Raw genomic sequence first — 16980 nt, forward strand, 5'->3', positions numbered from 1 at the left:
AAATTATCTATTTTATTTTCTATAAAACTCTATCACATTAAAAAATGATATATTTAAAGAAAATATATAATAATATAATGATATATATAAATAAAGTATAAAAGTGTAAAGATTTTAGCATTTCAGTATTTATTTTTTAATATAAAAAAATTTATTAATTAATTTTAAAATAGTTATCTATCACATATAACCTATGTATTTATCTATTTATTATAAGTTTTTTAATAAAAGAAAATCTAATTAGATAAGGATATATATAAATAAAATAAAATAATTTTTATAAAATAATTAAAAAATATACAAAAAGAAAAATTCGATAAGTTACAAAACATTCATCACGTGCATCGCACATGCCTTTTACTAGTATATATATATATAAGGTAATAATCTCTTACTCACAATTGAGCATGAAATTTACCCACATCAAATATGATGATAGTTGGATATAGATTATTGACAAAACTTGCTTCCTCACCGGTGGAGTAGGTTATCCTCTGTGGTGTGCCTTATACTTTTGGGCTTGTAATGTTTAATTAGCCTGGTGTGATTCCTAAGACACTTGGAGGATGGAAGACACGCATGCTGATTGGCAAAGAGCATAGTTTGATTGGGAATGGTTCCAGGGAAGGGAAGGGGCGTGCAAGAGCACATGATGGTACCTCTTCAGAGTTCAGGCAGGTCGACTCGGTTGAGTGCGAGGAGCTTGTCGCTAGTCGTGGACTTGACTATGAAGAAGGGAGTTCGCCATCCCTGCACAAACTAGTCGGGAGCTGGAGCCGTTCCCCTGACGAGGCCATGGCAGGCCGAAACCAGTCAACATGTATCCTTGGGAGGGCAAGTCGTGTGGCTGACCAGGGTGCTTGCGCGAGCTGAAGCAACTCCTTGGTGCCACACGGGCCGTGCCACTGCGCCAAATTTCTAGGCCCGTGACAAATCATATCAAAGCAGGACTTGGGGTAAAGCACGGTGGGTGCCCCCTTGTCGGTCCGGGAGGGGTCAGAGAATGAAGACGGTGCACTGAAGTTGCGTCGATAAGGTGGAATCAATGCAGTTGGGGGGAGAGCCTCCATTTCCCCAGGAAGAGGTGTCCGTTGAAGTTGCGCACTGGAGGGCCGGAGGGCCGCGCACACCAAAGTTTGTGCTTAGTCCTTGGGTGATGCAAACCATGGTGAAGGGCGAGCATCAAGTCGGCAAGAGGCTTTTGCTTGCTCGGGATGTCGCGGAGGCGGCATGACGGAGAAGAGTCACGTCCTTGAGGAGTGGACGTCCCCTTCGTCCGAGGCCTATCATTGAGCGAGTGTAGTGCAGGGAGCTGTATAAGGTAGTGATGGTGGGAAGGCGAGCATACCGCTTGGAGGCAAACTTTGGAAGGAAGTGGACGCAGTAGTGAAACGTCGCACTGCGACGAGGGCATCGCAGGATTTGGGTGGGGGAGAGTGTCACGAACTGATTCCTAAGACGCTTGGAGGATGAAAGACACGCATGCTAGTTGGCAAAGAGCAAAGTTTGACTGGGAATGGTTCCAGAGAAGGGGCGTGCAGGAGCACATGATGATACCTCTTCAGAGCAGGTCGACTCGGTTGAGTGCGAGGAGCTTGTCGCTAGTCGTGGACTTGACTATGAAGAAGGGAGTTGGCCATCCCTGCACAAACTGGTCGAGAGCTAGAGCCGTTCTCCTGGCGAGGCCATGGCAGGCCGAAACCTGTCAGCATGTATCATTGGGAGGGCAGGTCGTGGTGGTTGACTAGGGTGCTTGCGCGAGCTGAAACAACGCCTTGGTGCCGCACGGGCTGTGCCGCTACACCAAATCTCTAGGCCCGTGACACTGGGCTAACTATTCAGTTTGTATTTCTCTTGGTTTTATAAAATTTATTTACCTTTCAAAAAAAAAACAAAAAAAAAAACAAAAATAGTTTCTTAAAAGTGGTAAATAAGAAAATTAGAAATGCTGACTGAATTTATTTCAAAAGAAGTTATTGTCTTTATTTATCACTTTTTTTTTTTATTTTGTAATTACGGATGCATTTGTTATTGGACCACATTAGTGGTCAGTAGGAATGACCTACTCACCGATGAGTAGGCAAATCTTATCCATAGATTATTACTGCACATAATTCCCATTCGCACCATGCATAATGATCATTTGATGTAAAAAAAAAAAAAAAAAAAAAAAAAAAGGAAAAAAAAGTAATTATTAAAAATAGATAGCAATCACATCCAATCGTCACCAAACATAAACATATATAGTGACAACTGCATATGATTGATATGTTTTTTTTTTTCCTCATAACTACCCTTTTTTTTTAATTTTATTTTATCAAATAGTGATCTTACTTGGTATAGAGAAAGTTTATTTCTCACAAGAGTATATGTATGTATAAGTTATTGATATAATAAATTATATGTTATAGGAAATATAATAGTGCGCACACACACATATATATGTATATCTATATAGTGAGAGAAATAGAGCTCAAGAGTAAAATATATAAGCTTAATGATTCTAAGTACACCTTTTTGGTCGTCCCCAGATACATAGTATTTATAGGCTTCAAAAATGAAGCTTCCTGTATAAGCTATAAGTGTGATCTTGCTCCCCAAGCAAAACTGATCTCATGGTTGATATCATTTATTGTGGATCCCACACAAAACATAGATATATATAACACTCCCCCTTGGGGTCCACAATATTAAACTAAGAATATGCCTTGTTAAAACCTTGCTAAGGAAAACCCAGTGGGACAAAACCCTAGCGAAGGAAAAAGAGTACAGTATTCTTGTGAATCTGAAAAATGGTATTGCATAGATTAAAAACTGCATCATTAAAACCTTGTCAGGAAAACCCAGTGGGACAAAACCTGGACGAAGGATAAAGAGTACAATATGCCAATACCTCTTCGATCAATTGCTCCCCCTTATTAGATCAACCATGAAGATCCTATAGTTGACGCATTCCAATGTTGTGCACCAGCTTCTTGAATGTTGTAGTTGGAAGCGTTATAGTGAATAGATCTGCTAGATTTTCACATGAACGTATCTTCTGAATATCAATATCACCCCTTTTTTGGAATTCATGTGCATAAAAGAATTTTGGTGAGATGTGCTTAGTCCTGTCACTTTTAATATACCATCTTTCATCTGTGCAATGCATGCCGTATTATCTTCATATAATACTGTTGAACTATCTTTTATTGATGAGAGACCACATGTTGTTCGAATATGTTGGATCATTGACCTTAACCAAAAGCATTCCCTACTTGCCTCATGAATTGCGAGTATCTCAAAATGATTTGAAGAAGTGGCAATCATTGTCTGTTTCATAGATCACTATGATATAGCTGTGCTGCCACAGGTAAACACATATCCTGTTTGTGAATAGGCTTTATGTGGGTCAGAGAGATAGCCAGCATCTGCATATCCAATTAATGGAGAATTTGGTGCCTTCAAATAAAACAAACCCATATCAGTTGTACCACGAATATATCGCAATATGTGTTTAATACCATGCCAATGTCTGTGAGTTGGTGCAGAACTGTACCGTGCTAATAAATTGACTGGAAAAATTATCTCAGGCCTTGTGCAATTTGCAAGATACAAAAGAGTACCAATCGCACTGAGATAGGACACTTTAGGACCAAGGAGTTCTTCATCATCTCTCGAGGACAAAAAGGATCTTTCTTGATGTCAAGTGATCGAACAACCATTGGAGAGCTCAATGGATAGGCTTTATCCATATGAAAACATTTCAGAATCTTTTCTATATATGTTGATTGATGGATGAGAATACTGCTCGAAAAATGTTCAACCTACAGCCCAAGGCAGAAATTTGTCTTTCCGAGATCTTTCATTTCGAATTCTTTCTTTAAATAATTGGCCGTCTTATCGATCTCGTCCAATGTTCCCACAAGATTCAGATCATTAACATATACTGCAACAATAACAAAGCCAGATTCTGATTTGTTAATATAAATGCTTGGACAAATATGATTGTTCACATACCTTTCTTTGAGTAACTAATCGCTAAGGCGATTGTACCACATTCGTCCAGATTGTTTCAATCCATATAAGGATCGTTGTAATTTTATTGCTTACATACTACGTGATTTTGTTTCAAGCATTTTAAATCCTTCTGGGATTTTCATATAAATATCACTATCTAGTGATCCATATAAATATGTTGTAACCACATCCATTAGATATATATGCAATCTTTCTGCTACTGCTAAATGTATTATGAATCTAAATGTGGGTGCATCAATCACAGGAGAATATGTTTCCTCATAATCAATACTAAGTCTCTGTGAGAAACCTTGAGCTACTAGTCGGGTTTTGTATCTCACGATTTCATTTTTCTCATTATGCTTTCGTACAAACACCCATTTGTACCCAACAGGATTAACACCCTTAGGTGTCTGGACTACTGGTCTAAATACTTCACATTTAGTTAATGAATTTAGCTCTGCTTGTATCGCTTCTTTCTATTTTGGCCAATCATTTCTTCGTCGATATTCTTCGACATTTTGAGGTTTCGGATCCTCATTATTAATATCAAGAGCAACGAGATATGAGAATATGTTGTCAACAATAATTTCATTTCTATTCCATCTCGTTTCATAATTTAATGAGATCTCATCATTTTCAGATACCGTTGCCTCATCAAGGGCATGTGCCTCATCAAGGGCTACATCATCATCTGTTGCCTTTACCTCATCAATATTTATTATTTCATCATGTTTAGGTATCTGAGACTCGTCAAGAGCCTCTGCCTTATCAAAGGTTATTGTCTCAGATTGATCAATAATATCTGTTGCTCTTTTGATGGCCTCTTTAGGAGTGCCAACTTTTCTTTGTGATTTCCTCTTACGAGGAGCAGTATCTTTTGCACCAACTGGTCTGCCACGCTTCATGCGTGTTTTAGATGCATTTGCTGCATTACTGACAGAAGGTCCCTTAGGGACAGTAATTCGTGCTGGCTTATTTGCAACTGGTATATGTGATTTTATCACTTTCTTTGTATCAGTAAATGCATCAGTTAATTGATTTGCAACATTTTGCAAGTGAATGATCCTCTGAACTTCTTGTTCACATTGATTTGTGCGAGGATCAAAATGAGACAATTTCAAGGCATTCCAAGTAAGATCACGTTGCTGCTGTGCCTTTTCTTCCCTTAATGGTGGGAAAACAGTCTCATCAAAATGACAGTCAGCAAATCGTGCTTTAAAGACATCACCTGTCAGAGGTTCAAGATATCTAATAATAGATGGAGAATCAAAACCAACATAAATTCCAAGCCTACGTTGAGGACCCATTTTAGTGCGTTGAGGTGGTGCAATTGGAACATATACAACACAACCAAAAACTCGTATGTGGGAGATATTTGGATGTTGATCGAAAACAAGTTGCAATGGTGAGTACTTATGAAAAACAGTTGGTCATATACGAACTAATGATGCAGCATGCAATATGGCATAACCCCAGGCAGAAACAGGTAATTTTGTTCGCATAAACAAAGGATAACCAATTAGCTGAAATCTTTTAATAAAAGATTCAGCCATAACATTTTGAGTATGAGTGTGTGCAACAGGATGTTCAACATTAATTCCAACTGACATGCAATAATCATCAAAAACTTGAGAAGAAAATTCAGTAGCATTATCAAGACGGATTATCTTGATTGGGTAATCAGGAAAGTGTGCCCGTAATTTGATGATTTGAGCAAGAATTTTAGCAAATGCAACATTACGAGTAGAAAGCAGACAAACATGTGACCATCGTGTTGAGGCATCAATTAAGACCATAAAATAACGAAATGGTCCAGAGGGTGGATGAATTGGCCCACATATATCCCCGTGAATTCGTTATAAAAATGGAGGAGACTCAACAATGACTTTTGAAGGGAATGGTTTAATAATCAACTTACCTTGTGAGCAGGAGGTACATAGATGATTTTTTGGTAAGATGAGCTTTTGAACTTTTAGTGGGTGTCCATGTGAATTTTCAATAATTCGACGCATTATTGTACTCCTCGGGTGACCAAGTTGATCATGCCAAAGTATAAAAAGTTTTGGGTCACAAGATTTTTTATGGATCACAACATTTGACTCAATTGTTCTAATGGTTGTCTTGTATAACCCAAAAGAGAAAACAGGGAGTTTTTCTAATATCAACTTCTTACCTAACGTAATGGAAGTAATGTAGAGATATTCCACATTTCTTTCATTTGCAGTCTCAATATGATACCCATTATGACGCAAGTCTTTAAAACTTAACAGATTTCTCCGACATCTTGTAGAATATAAGGCATCATTGATTTGTAATCTTGTTCCATGTGGTAAAATGATGTTGGCTCGTCCGGAGCCTTCAATCAAGTCGGTGGGACCTGATATGGTACTGACACTGGCGTTTGTCAGAGTTAAGTGAGAAAAATATTTTTGATTTTGAAGGATTGTATGTGTTGTTCCACTATTTGCAAGACATATATCTTCTCCATTTATTTTGGAACTAGTAAGATCCATTCCTATGCATGCAAATTTCTTTATCAGAAAAGAAACTTTTATAACAAAAGAAACTTTAATACAAACTAGAAAATAAAAACTTTCATACAAAGAAAATACAAGGAAAATAAAAACATAGTAGACAGAATATGAAAAGAAAATAAGATTAATTGGTGTGGACATTTCTATCACCAATCAGAAAGTCTATCTTTTCATCACGGTCCTCAAAGAAATATGATACATCCAAATTTGTGATGTTAACTGGCTCATTATGATCAATGAAATTCATTTATAGATTTGTGATGTCAACTAGCTCATCATGATCAAAGAAATTCATTTCCTTTTGTTTTCCCTTTTCTTTTATTGAGGCTTGGTAAAGTTCAGCCAAATGCTTATGTGTACAACAAATATTTTGCCAATGCCCTGTCATGCTACACCGATAACAAGTCTTATCGTGTGCCTTGGAAGGTTGAGCCACATCCTTCCCTTTTCCCTGTTTCATGTCATTATGATCTCTCCTTTGAGGATATGGTGTGGATCTTTGATTGCGAAAATGTGAGGATTGATATCCTTCACAATAATAAGAATGATTTCTACCATGACCATATTTATTATTGTGGTAGTTATTTTTACCATGACCATATTTATTTCTACCACCACGACCACGTCCACGTTCGCGTCCATGACTACGTGATGAGGCAACATATGTTTCAGGGATCGGTGTCGATTCAGTTGGACGGGACTGGTGGTTTCTCAATAAAAGTTCATTACTTTGCTCTGCCACAAGCAAACATGATATCAACTCTGAATATTTTTTAAATTTACGCTCTTGATATTGTTGTTACAAGAGTACATTCGAGGCGTGAAATGTGGTGAATGTTTTTTCTAGCAAAAGTTCATCAGTAATAGTATCACCACATAATTTCAATGTAGTGCTGATTTTGAATAGAGTAGAGTTATATTCAGCCACAGTTTTAAAATCTTGCAACCTCAGTTGCAGCCAATCAACCCTGGCCTTTGGGAGGATGACTGTTTTTTGATGATCATATATTTCTCTCAAATTATTTCACAAACAAAGTGGATCTCTATCAGTGAGGTATTCAGTTTTCAGTTCCTCACTAATATGGCGCCGGAGAAAAATCATGGCATTTGCTTTATCTTGCAATGTCTCCAAGGCCCATGGCATCCAAATGGATCTGAGCATCCAGAATTCAAGATAAATAATTTTTGCCAGAAATATCCAGGGCCACGAATTCCAACTTTGTTAGATTTGACATTTTCAGAATAACTAGATGTGACAACAATATAAAAATATAATTTAGTATAGTATATAAATAAATGGCATGAAATGAAATAATAACGTAATATGAATTATTTAAATAACAAAGGTGGTAAAACCAGTCATAAGGAATAAATTATTAAATAATAAAGGCTGTAAAACCGGTCATAAATTATTAAATAATAAAGGTAATAGAATCGACCATAGTGTAAGCACATATATCATTTAAGTGAACCAATTTATTTTATGAACAATAATCCATAATTAAATTTTCCTTACCCTTTGAAGTTAGAAATACTATTTTATTCGATAAAGCAAACTAACCCAACAATCTATCAAAACTAATATCACAAAATAGATATATAGTTGGGATAGAAAGAGGGAGAGAAAGCTTATTCTTCAAACCTCAAATGGATAGAACGTCGTGCTGATAACGTATAATAAATTATATGTTATAGGCAGTATAATAGTGCGCATACACACACATATATGTCTATCTATATAGTGAGAGAAATAGAGTTCAAGAGTAAAATATATAAGCTTAATGATTCTCAATACACCTTTTTGGTCGTCCCCAGATACATGGTATTTATAGGCTTCAAAAATGAAGCTTCCTATATAAGCTATAAGTGTGATCTTGCTCCCCAATCAAAACTGACCTCATGGATGCCATCATTTATTGTGGATCCCACACAAAACATAGATATATATATAACAATTGATGATAACTTTTTTTTTTTTTTTTTTAATTGTTAGTTAAAGGGTAAGCATTTGTATTAATCTGGAAAGAATATACAAGAAGTCCAAGTAGGACAACAACTACTGCCAAAGGCAGGAAGCAAGCGCAGGGGCTTAATACAAGCAAGCTCAAAAATAGCATGGTACACAATAAGCCCAGGGGCTTATTGATGATAACTTATTAATAACAAACTGCAAAATAATTTTGCCTGGGCTAAAATTTGATTTCAAAATCTTTATTTATGATAAATTATTAATGGCAAGTTTGGAAAACAAAAATAATATAACCTTTTCAAAGTCCTTCTAATTTTGTACTCTATTTGGAATCAAATTCTTTTGAATTTTGATTTCGAAAAGAAATTGTAATTAGTTTGAAATTGAAATGAAATTCCATTTATATGATTGTAACAAACTACGTTAGAGAGGAAATGAATTCTTTTTTAGTCTGGGTATAAATTAGGATTTGTAATGATATATTTCATCTTTGCCCTTGTTAACATAAAAAATAATAATTAAAAAAAAAAAAAACCTCTCAATCATAAAAAGTTGGCTGGACTGACCTAATTGATGATAAGTTTGCAAAATAACTTGTCATTGGGCTAATTGGTCAATGCCTTCAAAGTTCTTCTAATCCTTTATGCTTTGTTTGTAAACAAATTCTGTTAGAGATTTGGATTTGGGTTCAATTTGAAACGAAATAAATACTTTCTGTTTGTTTTTTTGGTTTGGATGTAAAAAATTTGTTTGGAAATATGATTATATACATATGATATTGTAAATGAGTGAATAATGGTCCTGTATAATTATTTAAAAAATGAAGTTGCTGAATATAAACGACAAATTATAATATAATTTACATTCAATAAAATTTTGATGAAGAATGCTTTAATAGGAACAAAGACGAGAGAGAAAGAGAAGCACCTAAAACTCATAACCCAAAATACTCACAATGTCTTGTGTAAATTTACACTTGTCTAGAATTGTATTGAGATGTTTAGAACACTTAAAATTTGTGCAATTTTTGTAACTATCTTAAGATATTCTTTTAGATTATTCTAAAACTAATTATATAATTTTTTTTAGCTGTTGGATTAAAATCACTTGTATATATATGGTAAGGTCTTAATATCTATAAATAAGAGTAAGACGTTATCAAATGGCGTGGTTCATTTAAGCCATCTAAAACGATTGTTTCAATATTTCGAAATTCTCTTCTATTCGAACGCACATGGAACTCTAAATTATGAAAAGTATGAATTATTCGGTTGTTGTTAATTTTTGTTTGGTTATAAATGCTTACGAATTAAAAAATTACTGGTCCCATATCAAATATGATAATCTTTAAATGTTTTATTAATTGATCCCAAATATTTTTATTTTTTTTATTACATGGAAAAGCCCGGCGTTTTTTTTATTTATTTATTTATTTTTTTGTAATTCTTAAATTTTTTATCTGCGTTATACTATAGCAATTGTTGAGGAATGCGCAATAGCTTATGAGGAAATATATAAAAATTACGAGAAGGATAAAAAAATTTTTACATTATCAACTAAAAAAATGAAAAACTAAATAAATAAATACTCATATTGTACATATATTTTGAATAATTTCTGTATTTCAATCTTAGTCATTCTCTTGTGACTTTAAATTAAGTGCTTTGATATTCGTTCAGAACTCAAAATTGTGCAAATGGTACCGACTCTTTCACGAAAAAATGGTAGACATCACAATAAAAGTTGGACCCCACAACTCCTTTTGTAAGAGAGCATCATCACAGTCAGTGTTTCTTTTTTTTGACATGGTTTTATGTTCTTGCCTGGCTATTTTCTTGTCAGGTTAAAAAAAAAAAAAAAAAAAAATCAAAATCGTTGTGCTCTATACATGCACGTGTGTACTCAGAAAGTAACGGAGGTGAGCTAATAATACACGTCTCCATTGCAATTGGCTACTCATTCAAAAAGTCCTCTTCATTTCTTTCTCTTTTTATTTTTTTAATATATTTTTTTTAAAATTATTTATTCTTATATTAACCATAGCACTTTTCATTCCCCTCTTCCGCAAAACCCGTGCAAAAAAAAAGTGGATCCAAGGTAATAAGTGGTAGTGTTTTTAAAAAAATATTATATGTTATATATATAATTATATAAAACATTTTTTTTTTTATATATTATACAGAATAAAGTGCAAAAAAATAATCTCAATTTGTAAAAAAAACCTCCATAAAGTATATTTTATGCACGATATCCCATTAGCTATCATATTTTGTAACAAAATAGTCCATGCCTGGGCTATTTTCATTAAATAACCATAATGTCATTTATTATTGAATAACACTTAATCTATTTTTTTTTTATTAAAATAAATTATGAAAAAAAGTCATACTATTTTTATGACATATTCTCTATTACATTAGCATAAATTTACCTTTAATTTTTTGAAATTAATTGTATAAATAAAAATCTTAAGTAGAAAATTTTAAAACTATTTAAGTATTTTCCTAATTTTTCATGAATATATTGCATGAAAAAATAGGTATTTTTTACTTAAATAATTTAGTAATTTTTTATGAATATATTATATGAATTTTTTTTTTTTTTTTCACATTAAAAGAGTTTAAACCGTACATAATAAGTTTTATTATAAATAGTAAAGTTTTAATAATAAGTTAACAATTTTAGAAAATGGTAGTTATAGTCTATTTTTTTTTTTTCATTTTTATGACAAATTAATACTAATAATAAAATTAAGGTAAATGGTACAATTAATAATTAGATGAGAAAAAAATTAATAAAATAATTTAATAAAAAATGAAAATTTTAATAAGGATAAAATAGTCTTTTGTGATGAATTTGTCCTTGCAACAAATCATTAACTCAAATGGGTTATTTGCAAAAGGATTGTAGTTCAAATATTTTTTTGCACTTTACAAATTTGTGTATGAGTTTCTTGCCAAGAATATATATATATATACACACACACACATACATATGCATAATATATATAACATTTTAATCCATAGAATAAAACTGCTTATGTAAAATATTCTATATAAAAACTTTTTTTATATTATACATATAAAAAATACTACTATGTTAGAAGTATATTCTAAATTTTTAGTACTATAAGAAATTATACATACGAATTGTTATCTATGAAAAATATTTATATTTATATATAGATAAGTATTTTTCTGTAAAATATAGTATACGTAATTTAATATTTTAGTATTATTCGTATAACATTTTAAATTAATTAAAACCCTTTCCAACGTTAAAAAAATATAAACATTTTACAACTTTTAAAAATCGTATTATCCCACTCCCTTTGATTAACCTAGGCAAAAATGTCTCTCTTTCCTACCAAGTCCCTCCCTATCCTTCTAAAATCTCCTTTCATAGTTTCTTGTTTTCTCCTTCTTTGGGATGCGGTGACGACATGGTACTCCTCGTGTTGTACTGCAAAGGATCCGGACTCGTTACTCCTTATCGACATAGGAGACAAAAATTGTTCACATCAGACAATCACACATAAGATAGTTCATCTCTCATTCTCTCTCTTTCTCTCAAGCACACATTAATTTACACAAAAAAGCACACACATACACACACGTAAATGCCATACAAGGATACCCAACAGAAAAGAATTTCATTTATCTGTTAAAAGCAGACAGTTTGTTGAGCCATGAAAACCACATGATTGAACTGCCAACTCCCCAAAACCATCCATCTAACCTGCAGAGAAAGAAGAAGTACTAAATGATCAGACAAAATATATTAATTAATTCCAGATCTCTGATTATATTCCACAAAATCCTCCATTTCTATACACAGTACTTCTAGTAATCCCCACAATCATGCATGCATGTCATTGATTAGCAGGTATGTATTTATATATATATATATATTAATATAACAATATTGCCATTTCAAATGACATATACAATATATATATTGCTCTGCAAATTTTCTGAATTATCACCATCATTTTCTTGGCTCTTCTTACATCTTTTTTTCCTTTTTTTGATTTTATATAATTAATTCATTGTTACATGTTTACTGCTATGAACTCGAAAGAGGTTTGTTCACTGGTCGTCTCGCTTTTTGTGATTATGTAGCATCATCATTTTATGCCATTATTCATACAACATCACATATATATGCTGATCATGTATAATAATAGTCAAGGGATTTGTGATTAAAATTCTTGCCTCAGTGTTCGAATTTTGACGTTCGAATTAGCAAAAATATTGGTATATATAGTAGTAAAGAAATTTAACATTTACATAAAGTTTTAGTTTCATCAAGATGAATGTTTTAACCTAGCTTGGAACTAACATGAAATTTAATTTGCTCTCTTCTTCTCAAATTCTACAAAAAAGACAATGTTGTCCTTTGGGTTAATTTCCCTAAAGGCTCTCAACTCTCTCTCCAATAGCTCATTAATTTCATATATTAGTAGTTTCCCACTTTATTTAACTTCCCATATCCATTTACATGACATGTTAATTTTGAAGTCAAAACAATATATATATATATATATATATATGATTTCAACGACCAGGAAGAAAGGAAAGCTACATTTAACCAAGATGTAGTATGATCCATGCATATAAAACCCTAGTATATATTGAACCAAACATTTTTGACAGACTTACAAAATTCAATCTAAATTTACCTTTTATATTTTGCTTGATGAAGAGCTTTAACAAGGCAGCACACGGTAGGCTGCTGCTGCCGGAAAAGGAGCTTGCTGTTGAATCGCGGCATTTGAGCTCAACTCTGTTGCAGTGGCAGCTTGACAACGAGTACTGCAAGAAAATGAGGGTAAAACTGGTTACCGGAAAAGTTATAGTCATTCTATGCATCGCGAGCTTTCTTGCAGGATCACTTTTTACTGGCCGGTCATGGACTAACCCTACAGAAAACAATAACCATCCATTCTTGGCCGTTCCCAACAATGTGGAGAAGATGAGAACAGTCACACATGATTGTGATCACAAACGTGTAAGTTTTTTTTGTAGTTCAAATTTTGGAGGAAAAAAAAAAAAAAATTTCAACCAATTCAATCCCACTATCTTCAATTACTAATTTGTGCATGCATTTGATAATTATGAAGAATTTTTTTTGAAAGTTTTAATGTTTAATTTACATATTATTGTTTTATTAGAAATTGGCTGAAGGAAGTTCAGGAGACATTATGGGAGAAGTTGCAAAGACTCATCAAGCAATTCAGTAAGATGATTCTATTTTTAAGAAAATTATGTGTACAAAATCTGAATATTTTTTAATTTTTAGTTTCTTATTATTATTTAGATTCTGAATGGTATCTTATTATTTTTATGTAAATTAAAATAGATCACTGGATAAAACTATAGCTACATTGGAGATGGAATTAGCAGCAACTCGGACAAGCCAATCCGGCAGCCAACTCTCGGTTGAAATGGCTTCTAATCAGAGTCAACAGAAAGCTTTTGTTGTCATCGGAATTAATACAGCTTTCAGCAGCAAGAAACGACGAGACTCTGTTCGAGAAACATGGATGCCTAGAGGTTCTTAGCTAGCCATTTTCGGTTAATATGTACACATCACTCACACACACACACACACACATACACATTTATATTGACTAATTAACCTTCTTTAGATATAGCATGCATTTACAGTAATGCATAACCTGAAGTGACTAAAATGATAAAATGTCATGCACATATTTTATTTTATTTTTCCTGTACATGAGTATGCATACAATGCATGGTGATTAATGTGATGATATGTATGTATATATAAATGCAGGAGCTAAATTGATGAAATTGGAGAAAGAGAAAGGGATAGTGATACGGTTCGTGATAGGGCACAGTGCGACACCAGGAGGAGTTCTTGATCGATCCATTGATGCTGAAGAGGCCGAGAACAGAGACTTCCTTCGCCTGAAGCACGTCGAGGGCTACCACGAGCTGTCCACCAAGACCAGACTCTATTTTTCAACTGCATTCTCGATCTGGGATGCCGAATTCTACATTAAAGTAGATGATGATGTCCATGTAAATTTGGGTAATCAACTAAGCCTCTACTCTATTTTCTTGAAGTCTGGATCCTCTACTGTAGTGTTCTGTAACGTTTTTCAAAGTACTTGCATCTATTTCAACCTAATTATTTTACATTTCAACATATTTTTAATGTAGTTGAAACACGAAATAATACATTGAAAACAAATGTAAGTGCATTGAAATCTCATTTCACCACAGTTTCTTCGTGTTTCAACACATTTTGTGTGTGTGTGTGTGTTGAAAATGTGTTCAAATGTAGAATGAATGTGTGTAGAAATCCGAACTCAATTTCTTGAAGATACATAGGAGTATATATATATATTTGTCAAACTGCAAAACACATATGCATTATAATGTAAAGTTGCAATATTTGTTACATGTGTAGGTATGCTAATGAATACACTAACAAGGCATCGATCCAAATCTAGGATCTACATTGGGTGCATGAAGTCTGGACCTGTTCTATCTCAAAAGTAAGTTATGTTTTACATAATAGTAAGGAAGTGAGTGTATATGTTTGTGTGGTGCTAATTGGATCAGATGAATCATATATATATGTGTGTCTGCGTGTGTGTGTGTATTGTTTGACATGTTTTGGGAAAAATGGAACAGAGGGGTAAGATATCACGAGCCAGAGTTTTGGAAATTTGGGGAAGAAGGGAACAAGTACTTCAGGCATGCCACTGGTCAAATATATGCCATCTCCAAGGACCTTGCTGCCTACATCTCTATTAACTCGTCAGTACCTCTCTCTCTCTCTCTCTCTATATATATATATATCTAGTGTAAGATTGATGATACATACATGTGATGTGTACATATATACATTTATGTAGGCCAATTTTGCATAGATATGCCAACGAGGACGTTTCTCTGGGCTCCTGGTTCATTGGCTTGGAAGTTAAACACATAGACGACCGTTCCATGTGTTGTGGAACCCCTCCAGGTTGGCATAATACCCTATCTCTCTCTCTCTCTCTCTTTCTCTCTCTCTCTCTCTCTCTCTCTCTCTCTATATATATATATATATATACTCTGAAGAAGTTTGGTCTTTGGATCATGTGAGTCTCACAACAGATATCCAATAACTGAACTAACACCATCACAATTGCACTTAGCATTCTCCATAAAAATTAGAAATCATGGAATTTGCGCTATGAAATTAGAATTGTTTTACTAAATCTATTAATTTGCTTTTACCTTAAGTAAATTAATCATCTATGTTGATAAAAAAAGAAAAGAAAATTAAACATCTATTGATCGTTATGACACTAATTTCTTACTGTCTAATTGTTGATATATATATATGTGAATAGATTGTGAATGGAAGACACAAGCAGGAAATGTATGCGTGGCGTCGTTCGATTGGTCGTGCAGTGGAATATGCAAATCCGTGGAGAGGATGAAATACGTGCATAATCTGTGTGGAGAAGGAGAAGGAGCTGTTTGGAACCTTGATCTTTGACCTAAAAACAATACATTTCCCGCAAAAATGAGAGAATGCTACAATCATATTGTAGTATTTTTGGTGCTAGAATCTAATTAAGTTTTTGTATCTTTTTTTTGTTTTCTTTTTATTTTTAATATGAGTTAATTTTACACATTCCCGAAGATGTTGGAATAAAGTTATAATGTTTTTATTAGCACTTTTTTGGTTTTTATTGTTTCTATCCCTATCTCTGATAACAGAACCCTTCAACCAAAGACTGCTCCGCATGGAGATCAAGTACGGGTGGGTTCGAGTGGATCAAATCCGGGTTAATGGACTAATAAAATTACAATATATATATATATAGAGTAGTTATCTCTTGCTTCCCGTGGAGCAAGAAAATTTATCCGCACTTTTTATAGAGAATATTAAATCTAATCTAACGATCACTAAAGAAACCCACCTATATTATTTCCTTTTAATAAAAAATCACTGTTATTATTTTAGTTTCTAAATTTAATATTTACCAATACCACTAATTACAACAATAAAAAGTAATTACCCAAAAAAAAATTGAAACCTTCTTACATGTGAAAATCACGTCTCTCAAACAAATAATTACGAGAGACAATTAGAAAAAAGATATTTTAATCCATTGAAATTTATGGAGTGAAATTGTTGTGCAGAAAAAATAAAATTTGTTTTTATTTTTATATTTTTTTGAGTCAATGTTTTATATATCATTAGCTTAATTTTCCTATTGTGAATATGTTGATGTATGCATGATTAAGACTATGATTTATTATAAAATTGCTAAAAGGACTTAGTGAATAGTTTGTGACAGTTTTGTAAGAATCAAAACTTGGGATTAAAGGGAGACAAATGAGACAAAATTTGCAAATTCAATTTGTATGGATAAAGAGAAAACACTCTTGTATGTCTTTGTTTGAAAGAGACGGTATTTTCAACTATGAAGTACTGGTTTCTATTTTT

General features: G+C 33.2%; 1 protein-coding gene across 1 annotated transcript; it reads left to right on the plus strand.

Moving 5' to 3' along the window:
• Window positions 1-13290: 13290 nt before the first annotated feature.
• Window positions 13291-16249, plus strand: LOC132273289 (probable beta-1,3-galactosyltransferase 8). The gene is made up of 8 exons (XM_059774278.1): window positions 13291-13515; window positions 13679-13743; window positions 13867-14060; window positions 14305-14562; window positions 14944-15031; window positions 15171-15296; window positions 15395-15504; window positions 15875-16249. The coding sequence occupies exons 1-8, from the start codon at window positions 13330-13332 to the stop codon at window positions 16021-16023; spliced, it is 1176 nt and encodes a 391-aa protein (XP_059630261.1). The 5' UTR covers window positions 13291-13329; the 3' UTR covers window positions 16024-16249.
• Window positions 16250-16980: the final 731 nt, after the last annotated feature.

Source organism: Cornus florida, unplaced genomic scaffold (assembly GCF_030987335.1).
Source record: "Cornus florida cultivar Cherokee Brave unplaced genomic scaffold, ASM3098733v1 CherokeeBrave_3.0.0_Hap2_Chr09, whole genome shotgun sequence".
Classification (NCBI taxonomy): Eukaryota; Viridiplantae; Streptophyta; class Magnoliopsida; order Cornales; family Cornaceae; genus Cornus; species Cornus florida.

What these genes read in the sequence shown, in the direction of transcription:
- LOC132273289 (XM_059774278.1), top strand. Translation starts at nt 13,330, where the DNA reads ATGAGGGTAAAACTGGTTACCGGAAAAGTTATAGTCATTCTATGCATC. An exon ending in AAGACTCATCAAGCAATTCA is followed by an intron (nt 13,744 to 13,866) that starts GTAAGATGATTC and finishes AAATTAAAATAG; the next exon opens with ATCACTGGATAAAACTATAG. An exon ending in TGATGTCCATGTAAATTTGG is followed by an intron (nt 14,563 to 14,943) that starts GTAATCAACTAA and finishes TTACATGTGTAG; the next exon opens with GTATGCTAATGAATACACTA.